General features: G+C 44.4%; 1 protein-coding gene across 1 annotated transcript in view; it reads left to right on the top strand.

Annotated features, from left to right (window-relative positions):
- LOC124401676 (neogenin-like) overlaps positions 1 to 9,996 on the top strand; it is a 49,619-nt gene extending 39,623 nt beyond the window's left edge. The window contains exons 5-6 of the mRNA XM_046874108.1: positions 9,055 to 9,366; positions 9,971 to 9,996. Coding sequence (XP_046730064.1) covers positions 9,055 to 9,366; positions 9,971 to 9,996 — 338 coding nt within the window. The remainder of the gene's footprint in view (positions 1 to 9,054; positions 9,367 to 9,970) is intronic.
- The last annotated feature ends 2,247 nt before the right edge of the window (positions 9,997 to 12,243 follow it).

Here is a 12,243-nt window from a genome sequence, read left to right as displayed (position 1 = left end):
TTGTTTTTCACAGTACGTTTTGTGACCACACATTTCCACTGAACAATGAGTTAAAGCAAAGCATCTTCTGCTTTTTGTATCAGAACAACACATGGTGCAAATGTCAGATTTGGGGATTCTTGTCACAAAATCTTTTTACTTGCCTCCTGGAAACTCCTTAAAATTTAGTGTAATATATGTTAATACATTCTGTCTTTTCTCAGATTTTGTATGCAGATGCTTTGTTTACTACTGTCACTTACACTACTGACCCACAATAAGCAGCACGGCTTCAGATCATCACTGTAGAGAAAATGGAATATTACAGCATTAAAACAACTTAATTGTTCCACAGTAAATATTGGATATAGATTGTATTGATTATATAGATAGAATATAGATATATATATAATATATTTAAACTTTAGAATTTTTTTTTATGTGTATCACAGGATTCACAGCATTTATTGTCTTTTTTTATTATAATTTTTTTTTACAATTATTAGTAAATTGTACCAGGCATGTGCATGTGTGTATGTTAATTATACATTTACATTTGTACATTGTACATTTAATTTTGTTAGCTAAGGGACAAGTTCTGCATTCACTGTAAGCTTTAAACATTGCTGATTGATACTCTTTTTATTTACATAATAAATGTGTATTTGTCATTTTATATCTCATGTGTGACATTTTTATATCCGTGTAAAAAATACCATCACATGTTTTGTGTAAAAAGACTGATACAGAAGTTCTTGTTTATGAATTGTGGGATGAACCTAACTGGACTGAATGTGTTTCTACTTTAGCTTTTGTGAAATGTTTATAATGGCATTAGATTGTTGCAGGTTTATTTTTTTTAATAATGTAGTGCTGAGCCCTCTGAGTCGACTGAAATGTGGTTCAGGTTTCAAAAGGCACTGAATTAACTCATGGTTCAAAACTTCCCACAAATGACACACTGCCTCACAGTCTGGCCTACTTTTACTCTTGACTGCAGTGATCCAGTCACAATTGTGCCCACAACATGGTGGAGTCCCACACTAAGCCCAAGAAGGTGGTTCTCTGCACTGGAGAAAGCACACACCAATTGTCGATATAGTTTAGAATGCCCTGAAGCTGCAGCGGGGCTAGAGCCACATTCATGCACTTGGTGAAGGTGCAGGGTGAGAGTGCTAGGCGAAACGGAAGGACCCGATATTGGTAAGATACTTCCTGTTCCAGGACCAGAGCCTGCTTGTGTCCCACCATGGTAGGACACAACCCGTTGTACCAGGCCAGAGGGGACCCGAACTGAATCGAATAGCCCGCGTTTATGGTGCACAGGACCCACCGAGATACGCCTGGCAGGCCTGCCCAAACTTCCAGGAAATATCTTAAGGGAACTCTGACCCTGGTCTCTGACCCTCCCAGAGTGGCTGGAGCAGTGCCCTGCAGCCGTTGGAGCTTCCTGAGAGGCAGCAGGTCTCCTCAATTCGCAGAAATCTTTTGGGCAGGAATGGAGGAAGCCTGCGGGAGGGGAGGTCCTTCTGCCTGGAAGTCTGATCGGGGAGCCAGCCTCTTGAGCTTCCCAAGCAGGCCCGTGTCCCCTCGATCCCCAGTGGGGACAGAAGGAGCCACCCGGTGGAAGGGGACTGCACTCTGTGAAAGAGCTAACAGTCTGGTCTCCTGGTGGTGGAGGTACAGCCCCTGAAAATGTGAACCACCCACCCCGAAGCAGGGTGCCCTGATTGTCAGGGCCGCTGCACCACTGCTTGTTTGTTCGCGGAGAGAACCACCCTCAGGGCAGCCGACCCCTTGGACTTGGGCTTAGCTGTGCCAGGCTGGGGCTGCGCCCGCCAGGCAGCCCTGTGACAGCAACAAGGAAAGTACCCCTGAAACGCTGCAGACTGCGTTTTTGGGCGAACAGGCCCGAAGTCGCTATCGGGGCATTCAGCAAAAAAAACCCTTTCCCCATCAGTAATTTTTGACAGGGTGAGCCACAGATGCCTTTCTGTGGCTACTAAGGCTGACATGGTGCGGCCAACGTTTTTTTGGTGGGTCGGCAGTGCAACGTAACTCCTTGATATTGCTTCTCGTCAGGCCAAGCTATTTCTAGCTTAGCAACGGCCCATGTCACTACCTACAGGGGCTCTTAGAACAGCACAGGCTGTAAGGAGTCCGTGGGCCCTCTAGCATCCGAAAACTCTCCCTCCTTGGAGGAAGAGATCCGAAACTCCGTGTCACACGGAAGAAAGTCCCGCCACAGCGAGAGCATTCCCCAGGGAATGGGAGCTCGGCCCAGCAGGGGAGGTTGGAGAGGACTTATCCATCTCCATGCCTTCTGCTAGGTCGGCCTGCAAGCCCCACGACCTTTGGTGCTGCTTCGCCTTGGTGAGAGCGGACCTGAGCTGCGAGGGAGATCACTCTTCTCGAAGAGCCTTTCTAGGTTGTTCAGCCTCACATTTAGCTCTCTGGAGTTATTTTTGCGCCTAGTGGTCAACTGGGAACATTGCAACACTCATAAAAAAAAATACAGCCATTTAATATCCCAACACCACCAAGTGACTGATTCTCTTGCGCAACCATCAACTGCTCAAATGTTATAAATGAAATAACTTTAAGGCACCTGGAAAGTGTGGGTGTCTGTTAAAAGCCATAAATGAATCTCTCATATTTTAGTGTCTATAGACAAAATGTAGTAGCAGCTTTGTCGCACCGGATGTCACCATTTAGTCATGCAATATAAATAAGTCTGAACAAGTACTTTTTTGTTTGTTTATTTGTTTCCATTGTTACTTTTTAAGTTTTTAAAACTCTACTAACTGAAGACTTGAAATGTAGTTCAACGTTTTACATTCTTTGACATTTTATAATGAATCATACTCACCACTCATTTCTTGTCTCTGATTGCATGATCAAATATTACATTGAAAAAATGTAACAAATAATAAAACACAATAAAACACACGTGAATAAATTTCAGCTCTATATAAAATGTAAACTGAGTCATGGAATGAGTGATGCAAGAGATTTTCAGAAGTGAGAAATGATGTAGTGTTTGTTAAGGTTTCCTGAAAAACAAACAATATCAGAGAGAGCAACTCAGTGTGACAGTTTCACAGGTGGGGACTGGTGTGTGTGTGTTTGCAGAAGAATCAGTAATGATGAAGTGCTTGTATCTTTTGTCTGCTGTGTTTCACGTGGCTTTAGGTGAGTGAAGTTATTTTCTATTACAGAAAGGAGAGAGAATATTATACAGTTTGCCCAGATTGGGTTTAGAGTAGGCCGTAGTTCTCGAACACCCACGACAAACACTGTCAAATATTTCTCATTTCGAGTTTGTATTAACAACAACTTTAATTACTACAGTGTTATAATATTAATAGCTGTGCACTTCTAGGTAAATTGCCCAAAGAACAGCAGTAATCTTTATACACAAGGTAAATCTACACATCATGCCTTGTGTTATAAAGTCATTTTTTAAAACATGTTCAGCTTTGATGATGCAGATTTTTTCTTCCTGATCAACTTCAGTGTAAAATGTACTGATGAAGAGAGGTGGGATAATGAATAGGAAGGATTCTCCAGTGAGATTATTTTACATCCCGATAATACTTACAGTGTATGTTTTTACACATTTACTACATTATTATATCTTTCACAATCTCTGTCTTAATGAATTTATCTGTAATAATTCATGGAAAGTCTAATAGAAAAGTTATTTTCCTGTAACTAGTATGTCACCTTTTTTATTCTGGTCTTAGCTGTAAATAGATGCGTATCAATTTCACACCTTTTCTTGCTGCCTCTTGGTCACTGATTACCATCTTCACTTCCTTTATTATACCTTATTTATAGTTTTTTACAGATAGATGCATTTAGAAACACTGTGTTCACATTTTCAAAACTAATACCAGCAGTCTGTGTGGACTGAACTGTGTATCACTTTAAATATCTTTGACTCAATTTGTGTATCTACAGCTTGTTATTTAAGTTTACACTGTTTTCAAATCCAATTAGTACAAGTTCAAAACCAAAATAGTACCTTTATCACCTAGGCCTTACAGTGGTGTCCTACCTGAGTCAATACACCTCTTAATACCATCATTATGACACCAGAGCTATTGCAAACCTTCAATATCATTCTGAAATGAAATATAACGGAGCGGACAGGTTTCTAATGCATTGAGAATAAATGCCATTACTAAAGCATTACCGCATTGAACACAATTCAACAAGTTTCATGTATATGCAGCCACAGCTGCACCACACACATACATCATATCCAGGTAGATGGTAGATCAGTGAATAAGGAGGATTCTAAAGTGTAATTATTTTACATCCCTATAATAATTATAGTGTATGTTTTTACACATTTACTGAATTATATTCTTCACAAGTCTTAATAAATGTGTCTTTAAATATCTAATAGAAAGTTTATTTCCCTGTAGCATCACTTCTTTGTTCTGTTCTTAGCTATAAATAGATGAATTAGGTGAATTTCTGTCAGGGAGCACCCTGCTATGTCTCCTGTGCGCGCCCCGCGCACAAGGAGCTCCTTGCCATCGTACTTACCACACACCTGACTCTCATACCGCCAATATGAACACTCACTGCACACACACTCGCTGTCCTTTATTGTACATGGTCCGATGTGGATGTATGCTGCCGGTGTTCCTGCGTGTTCATGTCGGTACGTGTGTGCTTAGTTTTTGCCGTGTGTTTGCGTAGGCTCACCCCCGCTACGTACCGTCTCTCTCTCTCTCTCTCTCTCTCTCTCTCTTTGTGCGGTCCTTGCCTCTTTCCAGGTGCGCCGTTGATTATACCTTCCCGACTCGGGTTCCGACCCAGCCAAAGTGGACCGCGTCTCTTTCCAGACGCACCTGGGATTATACTGTCCTTTTTTCCCGGATTCCGGTATTTGGATTATCCCACTGACTCAGAACTGTTGTGGGCCGCGCTGTGTGCGCACCACCGGATTATCCCTTTTTGCAGCAGGTCTTTGTGTTGGCTCCACTTTGCTTGTGTGTTTTGTTTAAATAAAGTTTTATTTTTCTGCTGCTACTTCGGCTTCCGCCTCCATACTCGAATGACAATTTTACACCTCTTTCTGCTGTCTCTCTGTCACTGACAAACATCTTCACTTCCTATGTCATGCATTAGATACGGTTTTGTGTGTGCTATTTGTGGTGCTTATAATAACAGTCTATGTAACATGAATATTTCTATATGGGAAAGAATACCCCCCCCCCATGTTTAAAAACAAACAAAAAAAATAAATTTTGTTTATTTTGTATTGTATGTTTGTTTCTGTAGGCTGTGCTCTTTCTAGTGAAAAAAATCACACAGCAATCACACAACACAAAGGTGGTTCAGTGCTGTTACCCTGCTCCTGCTCTAACCTGCTCTCCAAAACTCAGACATTCACCTGGGAGACCTTCAGAACAGGACCTCTGACTGAAGTGTTAAATGATGAACACTACCGTGGCAGATATCAGCTGTTTAATAACATTTCTCCTGCTAATCTGTCACTACTCATATCTGACCTGAGAGAAGACGATCAGGGAGTCTACAGGTGCAGCACTGAGAAGGAACAGAGAGACATCAGTCTTTATGTTAAAGGTAAAACATTTAAATACGCAATAAAAGTTGCTATTCATTGCAAAAGCAGACTTGAGTCTCCAAATGAATTATAGTTACAAATGTAATAAAATATTTACTCAATTTACCATAACTAAAGGGAAATTAAATCCAGTCAATGTCACTGTTACATTGTTTTGAATGTTTGAATGTAAATCTATATGAGTTAAAGTTTATGTAAATAGCTGATACATCAGAATTATATGTTAATGAGACATAAAACATTAAACCAACCTCACTGTAATTTACAGTCAGAGATAATCGTCTCTAGGTTACGAACGTAACCCTAGTTCCCAGAGGGAACGAGGCGCTGTGTCGAAATGCTTCGGGAACGCCCCTGCGTTGTCCCCCGCTCTGAACCACGTGTAAAATCTAGCCAATAGGCAAGACGTGATGTCATAGACAGGCAACGTCGCATAAACCAGGAAGCTACAAGATGGCTGTGTGGTGGTAGCGACATTAGTTTCTGCAAAAAAAGAAGGTAAGCGTCGCAGGGATGCAGGGAGTGTGGCATGGAGACGCAGTGTATCGCTCCCTTGGGGAACTAGGGTTACGTTCGTAACCTTCGGGAACTCAAGCTGCGTCGAAACGCTTTGGGAACGAGTGTCCAATCACGCCACATTGACCATACCCTGCCCAGTGTGTGAGGGCCTCGGCACCTGCACGCAGGAAAAAGGAGCTCGGACCAGGCCGTAGAGGCCGCCACACTCCAGTGGAGCGAGCCCTGACCCCGATCAGAGCGGGGAGACCAGGACTCGTAGCTGAAAGGATTGCATCCACTACCCACCTGCTTAACGTCCGCCCATCGGCCAGAAAACCTTTTCTATTAGGGCCACAGCAGACGATTAGCTGCATCGACCGCCTCCAAGGACTTGTCCTGTGGAGACAAGCATCCAGTGCTCGCACTGGACACAGCCGGGTCTGTAACCCCTAGGTTGGGGGCTATAAACAGAGGAGGGCAGAATGCCTGTAACACAACACATCGCCTTAGGTACGCACCCAGGTTTTGTGTATAGAAACACTGGCCATGCCAGACAGTCCACTCTGGGTCGCATCCCGGGCCTTAGCCTCTCGGTGCAGCGGAGGAAACGTGCCACCAATGGGTGCCTACCCAGCGACAGCCCCTCAGGCGGGGCAATATATGCCGCGATGGCGGACACGGAAACCTTCAGGATCGAAGGGGAATTTCCCACGGAGGGCCCTCGAGTAGGGATACCAGGTCCGCAAACCATGGCTTGCCCGGACATCAAGGTGCTACCAGGAGGAGACAGACTCCTTCCTGGCAAACTCTTTCCAGAACCCGAGAGCAGCGCGATCGGGGGAAAGGCGTTCAGGCGTTGCGGGAAGCGTCCGTGACGCGACAACAAGGAGTCCCTAAATGGGGCCTCGGGACAGAACATTGGGTCCTTCCATGCATCCAAGGCTCGAAGGGCACACCGCGAGACCTTGATGGTATGATACAGACTCCCTCTGGGGGAGAACCCTTCTGCCCCGGAGCCACCATTGGAGAGGCCTAATGCGGAGGAAGCCGAGTGGAATTACACTGGACGCTGCCGCCATGAGACCCAGCAGCCTCTGGAACTGCCTCACAGCGAGTGGCTGGCCTGCTCCTACCTTCCTGACTGCGGTGAGGATGACTTCAAACCGGGCGGGAGACAACCGTGCCCGCAACCTGGCCGAGTCCCACACCACACAGAGAAAAGTAGTTCTCCATGCTGGGGAAAGTACACTCTACCCAGCGTTTCAGTCTGAACCCCAGTACCTTCATGCAGGCGAGAACGACATCTCAATGCCGAACTGCCTGGTGCTCTAAACGAGCCAAAATCAATCAAACGCCGATATAATACAAAATGCGGATGCCCTGAAGCCGCAGCAGGGTCAGTGCTGTGTTCACGTATTTTGTGAAGGTACAGGGTAAGAGTGGTAGGCCAAACGGGAGGACCGATATTGGAACCACCTCGATGGGCCAATTCCTCAGGAGAGTACGCACCTCCTGCCCCAGAGTACCAGAGTCTGCACGAGACCCACCAGGGTGGGACACATCCTGTGGAACCGGGGAGGAGAAGACGCAAACTGAATCGCGCAGCCCTTCTCCACAGTACGCAGGACCCCTCGAGACTGACAGAAAGATCCACAGGGGAACCAAACCCTCGGGGCTGGCCCCTGACCCACTCAGAGTGGCTGGAGCGGTGCTCTGTAGCCGACTACACCTCCTGAGAGGTGGCGGATCCCCCCCATCCGCAGCGATCTTATGGGCGGAATACGGGGAGCAAACCGCTGGAGGGAAGCCGCGCTCTGAACACGTCTTGTGACAGGGCTGGCAGACAGCCCTCCTGAACCCAAATGGCAGGAGCAGCATACTGCGGCCATTGAAGCCCCTTGAGAGGCGGCAGATGACCCCCATCCGCAATAAACTTTCGGGTGGAATAAAGGAGTTAACCACTGGAGGAAGGCAGCGTCCTGAACACCCTGAGGCAGGGCCGATAGACTGGCCTCCCGGTGGTGCCGGGGAGGGAGGTGCACACCGCCCTCCAAGATGCAAGCCGTCAGGTTTACACACCACAGCGCGTTCACTAGAAGCAAGGACGAACCTCAGGTCGTCCAGCCCCTCCTCGGGCTTAAAGTGTTTGCTAGGGGCCCCTAGGACCTCCCCGCGGGAATCGGGTGGCAACGCACTCTTTCCGGGCTATTTCGCTGTGCCTGGACATACCAGGGCGAGGCTGTCACCGAGCAGCCCTATTGGAGCGGCGAGGAAGTACCACTGAAACACCACCGTGGTCTCCTGAACCCGCCAGCAATCGCCCTTACCTACAGCGTTACCAGGTCAGGCCAGGAGGGGTAACCGTGGTGCTCAGAAGGAAGCTCACACCATCCCCCATAGCAGGCCAGCCTGGTATGCCTGCAACACACTCATTGTGTGGAAGCAACCCGCAGCCTGACCTGCTGCATAGCCCCACCTACCAGAGCCAAGCAGCTCTTCGTAGGCAATCCGATAGCCTTCATAGATGCAGCACTCGGGGAGAGATAGCTAGAGAGCGTCTCTACCATAAGTGGCATCGTCCCGTAGCCGGGTTACTTAGTCCCAATAACATTCGCGAGCAGTGAGAAACATTGGAAACGGGCACACGGGCCTCCCAGGACCCAGACACCTCGGTGCGCAGATCAGGGAAGGCGCTGAGGCTGTGACACAGGGCGCAGGAAACGCTCATCCAGCTCACTGGGTGCGCGATGCTTCTGCTACACGACCGGCCAAGCTAGATCCAGCTCGGACCCGGCCCGTGCCAAGACCTCAAGGAGCTCCTCGTACAGCACAGGCTGTGAGAAGTCCGCAGCTGATTGTCACATCATTTAAAAATCTCTTCTGGTTTGCAGCAGTAAATGTTGTAATTTACAAACAGGGAATATTAATAATTGCAGTATTTCTATTATTACCTGTAAATGTTCTGTTTACAGGCTGTGAGCTGGTAAATAAGACAGGGGTAGAGGAGGTGACTGGGTTCATAGGAGAGTCTGTAGTTCTGCCCTGCGTCTGCACTGACCTACAGGACGACCCGAAGAGGGTAACATGGAAGTTTAATAAAAACAATCACTTTCAGGAAATTTACCCAAAACAGACTGGAAATCACAGTAACAGAGTGAAACTGGTCAGTAAAAACCCTCCAGGAAACCTTTCTCTACTCATATCAGACCTGACTGAAGAGGACCAGGGAACCTACAGATGTTCTGCACAGGCTGATAACAGAGATCTGAGACTGTCTGTTAAAGGTACATTTTTGTCATTAATGACTGTGAGCATGTTTTACTCCAGTGTCATGTGTCATATTACTAACAGTGATAGAAAGAACCATTAGTAAGTTGTATCATTGTTTTATTAGGAAGAAGAAAAACTTCAATACAATCAAGGATATCAGACACAACAACTCCATCAGAACAGCCTCAGAGTAAAACAACAACCTCACCACCTGCATCATCCTCAACAATACAAGGTAAAACATAAAAATAAAGCAAACACTCAAACTCCCACTATCTGATATAACTGTCCATTTAAATTCCAAGTAAAAAACACATTATACACATTTTTTTGACTCACATGATGGATGTGTTTAACTACACAGTTTTCTTCCTTCCTGTGGTTTTGCTGTTGTGTGTAGTTTTTATTTATTAGTTGGGGACACAAATAAAACCTTTTTCTTTTTTTTTATTTATTAAACTAAAAACATTGGTGCCACAATTTAGAATGAAAGCAGATTAGGAGATGAACTAATGAATTTACATGTACATGAGTTTACTTGAACTTCACCACATTTGTCAATTCATGCTGAAAGAAAACTAAATATTAATTTTGTTGAAATTTTCTCTTTGGGTTCAGATCAGTGGAAGGCAGTCAGTCTTTAAGTCTTTCATTCTATTTGTTTACATGAATTCTGAGACAATAAACAAATGTTTCCTTTCACTTTTAACCAGTACTGCTACTTATAAACCACTAGAGGTGTGATTTCTGAGCTCCTTTCTCTTTAAGAGGAAGATGTGGAGAGAACGTGGTTGCTGGAGGACATCAGGACTGTGAGGGAAAGCAGGAGGATCAGGTTAGATAACTGTACAATAACAGTTCTAACAGATTTGTTTCTACCTTTAGAGCTTCTGTTGTGTTTGTGATACACTACAGGTAACACACATGAACCGCACATTTCATCAAAGTTATAGAAAAGTATCTTCTCCTGCTATTATCAAAACAACACATGGTGTAAGGCAACGAGTCACATTTGAAGATTTGTGTCATGAATAGTAACAGAAACAGTTGCTTTTGTGTGTTTTATATGTATAATTATTTTTGTTCTGTCTTTCCACAGACTGTACCTGATCTTTTCACTTTCTGCACTGAATAATACTTTAACACACAGCCGGAGCAGCACAGGTCCAGATAAACACACTGCAGAAAGAACTGAATATGCCAGAAATATAACAAAATAATTAACTGTAAATGTAGATTGATTCTCATAAGTGAAGGGCCGTGCATTTGGTACCTGGGCCTTCAGTGGGGACATACCCGACTTAATCCACCTCTTAATACCACTACTACCACGTCACAATTATAGAAACCATCAATACTATACAAAAACACAGTATAACAATGCTTGGCATTACAGAGAGAGAGGAATTTCACATATGGAGGGTGAATACCATTTTACTAAAGCAAGAAACCCAGTTAAGACTCCAAACCTCTTCACTGCATCCACAACTGTGCACCTACATCATCTGGAGTAGTTCAGAAGTAGAGCACAATCAATATTTGTCTTAATACATGACAAAAACATTAAAGATTTAAATAAAATACAACCTACTCACCAAAGATGCAGACTCATAATGTGCAGCGCTCCTCAGAGGCTGTAATCCAGTGGTACAGCTCGTATTTACTGGTCTGGAAGCGGTAAACAAACCCTTTCCTGGGCTGAGACAAGCTAGCTAGATTCGGGGTTGGCCGACCTCCTCACCATGTCTAGCTTTTCTTGAAAATGGAGACCAAATCAGTTTCTCTTCCTCTGTCAGCCATTGTGGGCATAAAAAAGTCTATCTCGGATGTATTAATGCATGCAGAGCTACAAACGTTTTTTGCCAGTCGAACTTGGCTTGGCTTTACCAGTTTCCTTCTGACCAACCAATCAGACGGCGGAAAAATGCTGACGCTATTCTGGGCCAGCTAGCTGCCCTGTGAGGCGAATTTTAAATCTGATTGGTTAAAAAACGGACCCATTGCTAATATAGTCTAAGGTTAAAAGGCCAGCAGTACTGATTCTGAAGGCCCTGTGCAGATTAGATTGACATGGCAGCACATACACATACTGGAAGCAGTGCAGCCAAGAGAAACGCTACCAAGTGAAGCGAATAAACTGTTGGGATTACAATTTCATGGAACAAACATTAGAATTTAGGCTGTAAATGTAGGTCAGTGCTTTTGATAGTGTTTGGGCCAGTTTAGGTCTTGCTGGCCCTGATAGCCCACCACTGATTCTCACATATATAATTTAGAATAATGCTGAAGCAACACACACCATGACGAAGCACAGGATTTACTATATTGGCCTTTTAGTTATTTTTATATTGCTGTTAAAAATTACATTTACACACATGCATTGATGTGATCTGATTGGATTTAAGAGAGAGTTTCTGGATCACTGTGTTACTGAAATTTGCTGATGTACAGAATAATCTTGTAAATGTCCCATTTTATATTTTGTAACAATCTAATATCAGGGTAAAATAAAAGATCCAGAAGCATCATGGTTTTTTGTGTAAGAAGACTGTTATATATGTTCTTGTTTGTGACTTTCAGTGTTTAGACTGATGGTACTTTAGTCCCTTTTCCAGTGAACTAACATGAGGATGTGTTTTTGAGAGACTTCACAGCACTTCTGTAAAACACTCTGGATAAGAGAATCTGCAAAATCCATTAAATATAAATGTTAATGTTAAACATTTTGTGTTTGATCGATATTTTACATACATACAGTACATTATGACCACCTGCCTAATAATATTGTGTTGGTCCCACTCTTTTACTGCAGTCCAAACAGTCCAAAATGTTCCCTTGCTGCCTAATATATCCCACCCACTAACAGGTGCCATGATGAAGAGACACAGTAA

This window comes from Silurus meridionalis, chromosome 18 (assembly GCF_014805685.1).
Source record: "Silurus meridionalis isolate SWU-2019-XX chromosome 18, ASM1480568v1, whole genome shotgun sequence".
In the NCBI taxonomy this organism is placed as follows: domain Eukaryota; kingdom Metazoa; phylum Chordata; class Actinopteri; order Siluriformes; family Siluridae; genus Silurus; species Silurus meridionalis.
The sequence above is the reverse complement of the archived record's forward strand: the minus strand, read 5'-3'. Positions and strand labels throughout refer to the sequence as shown.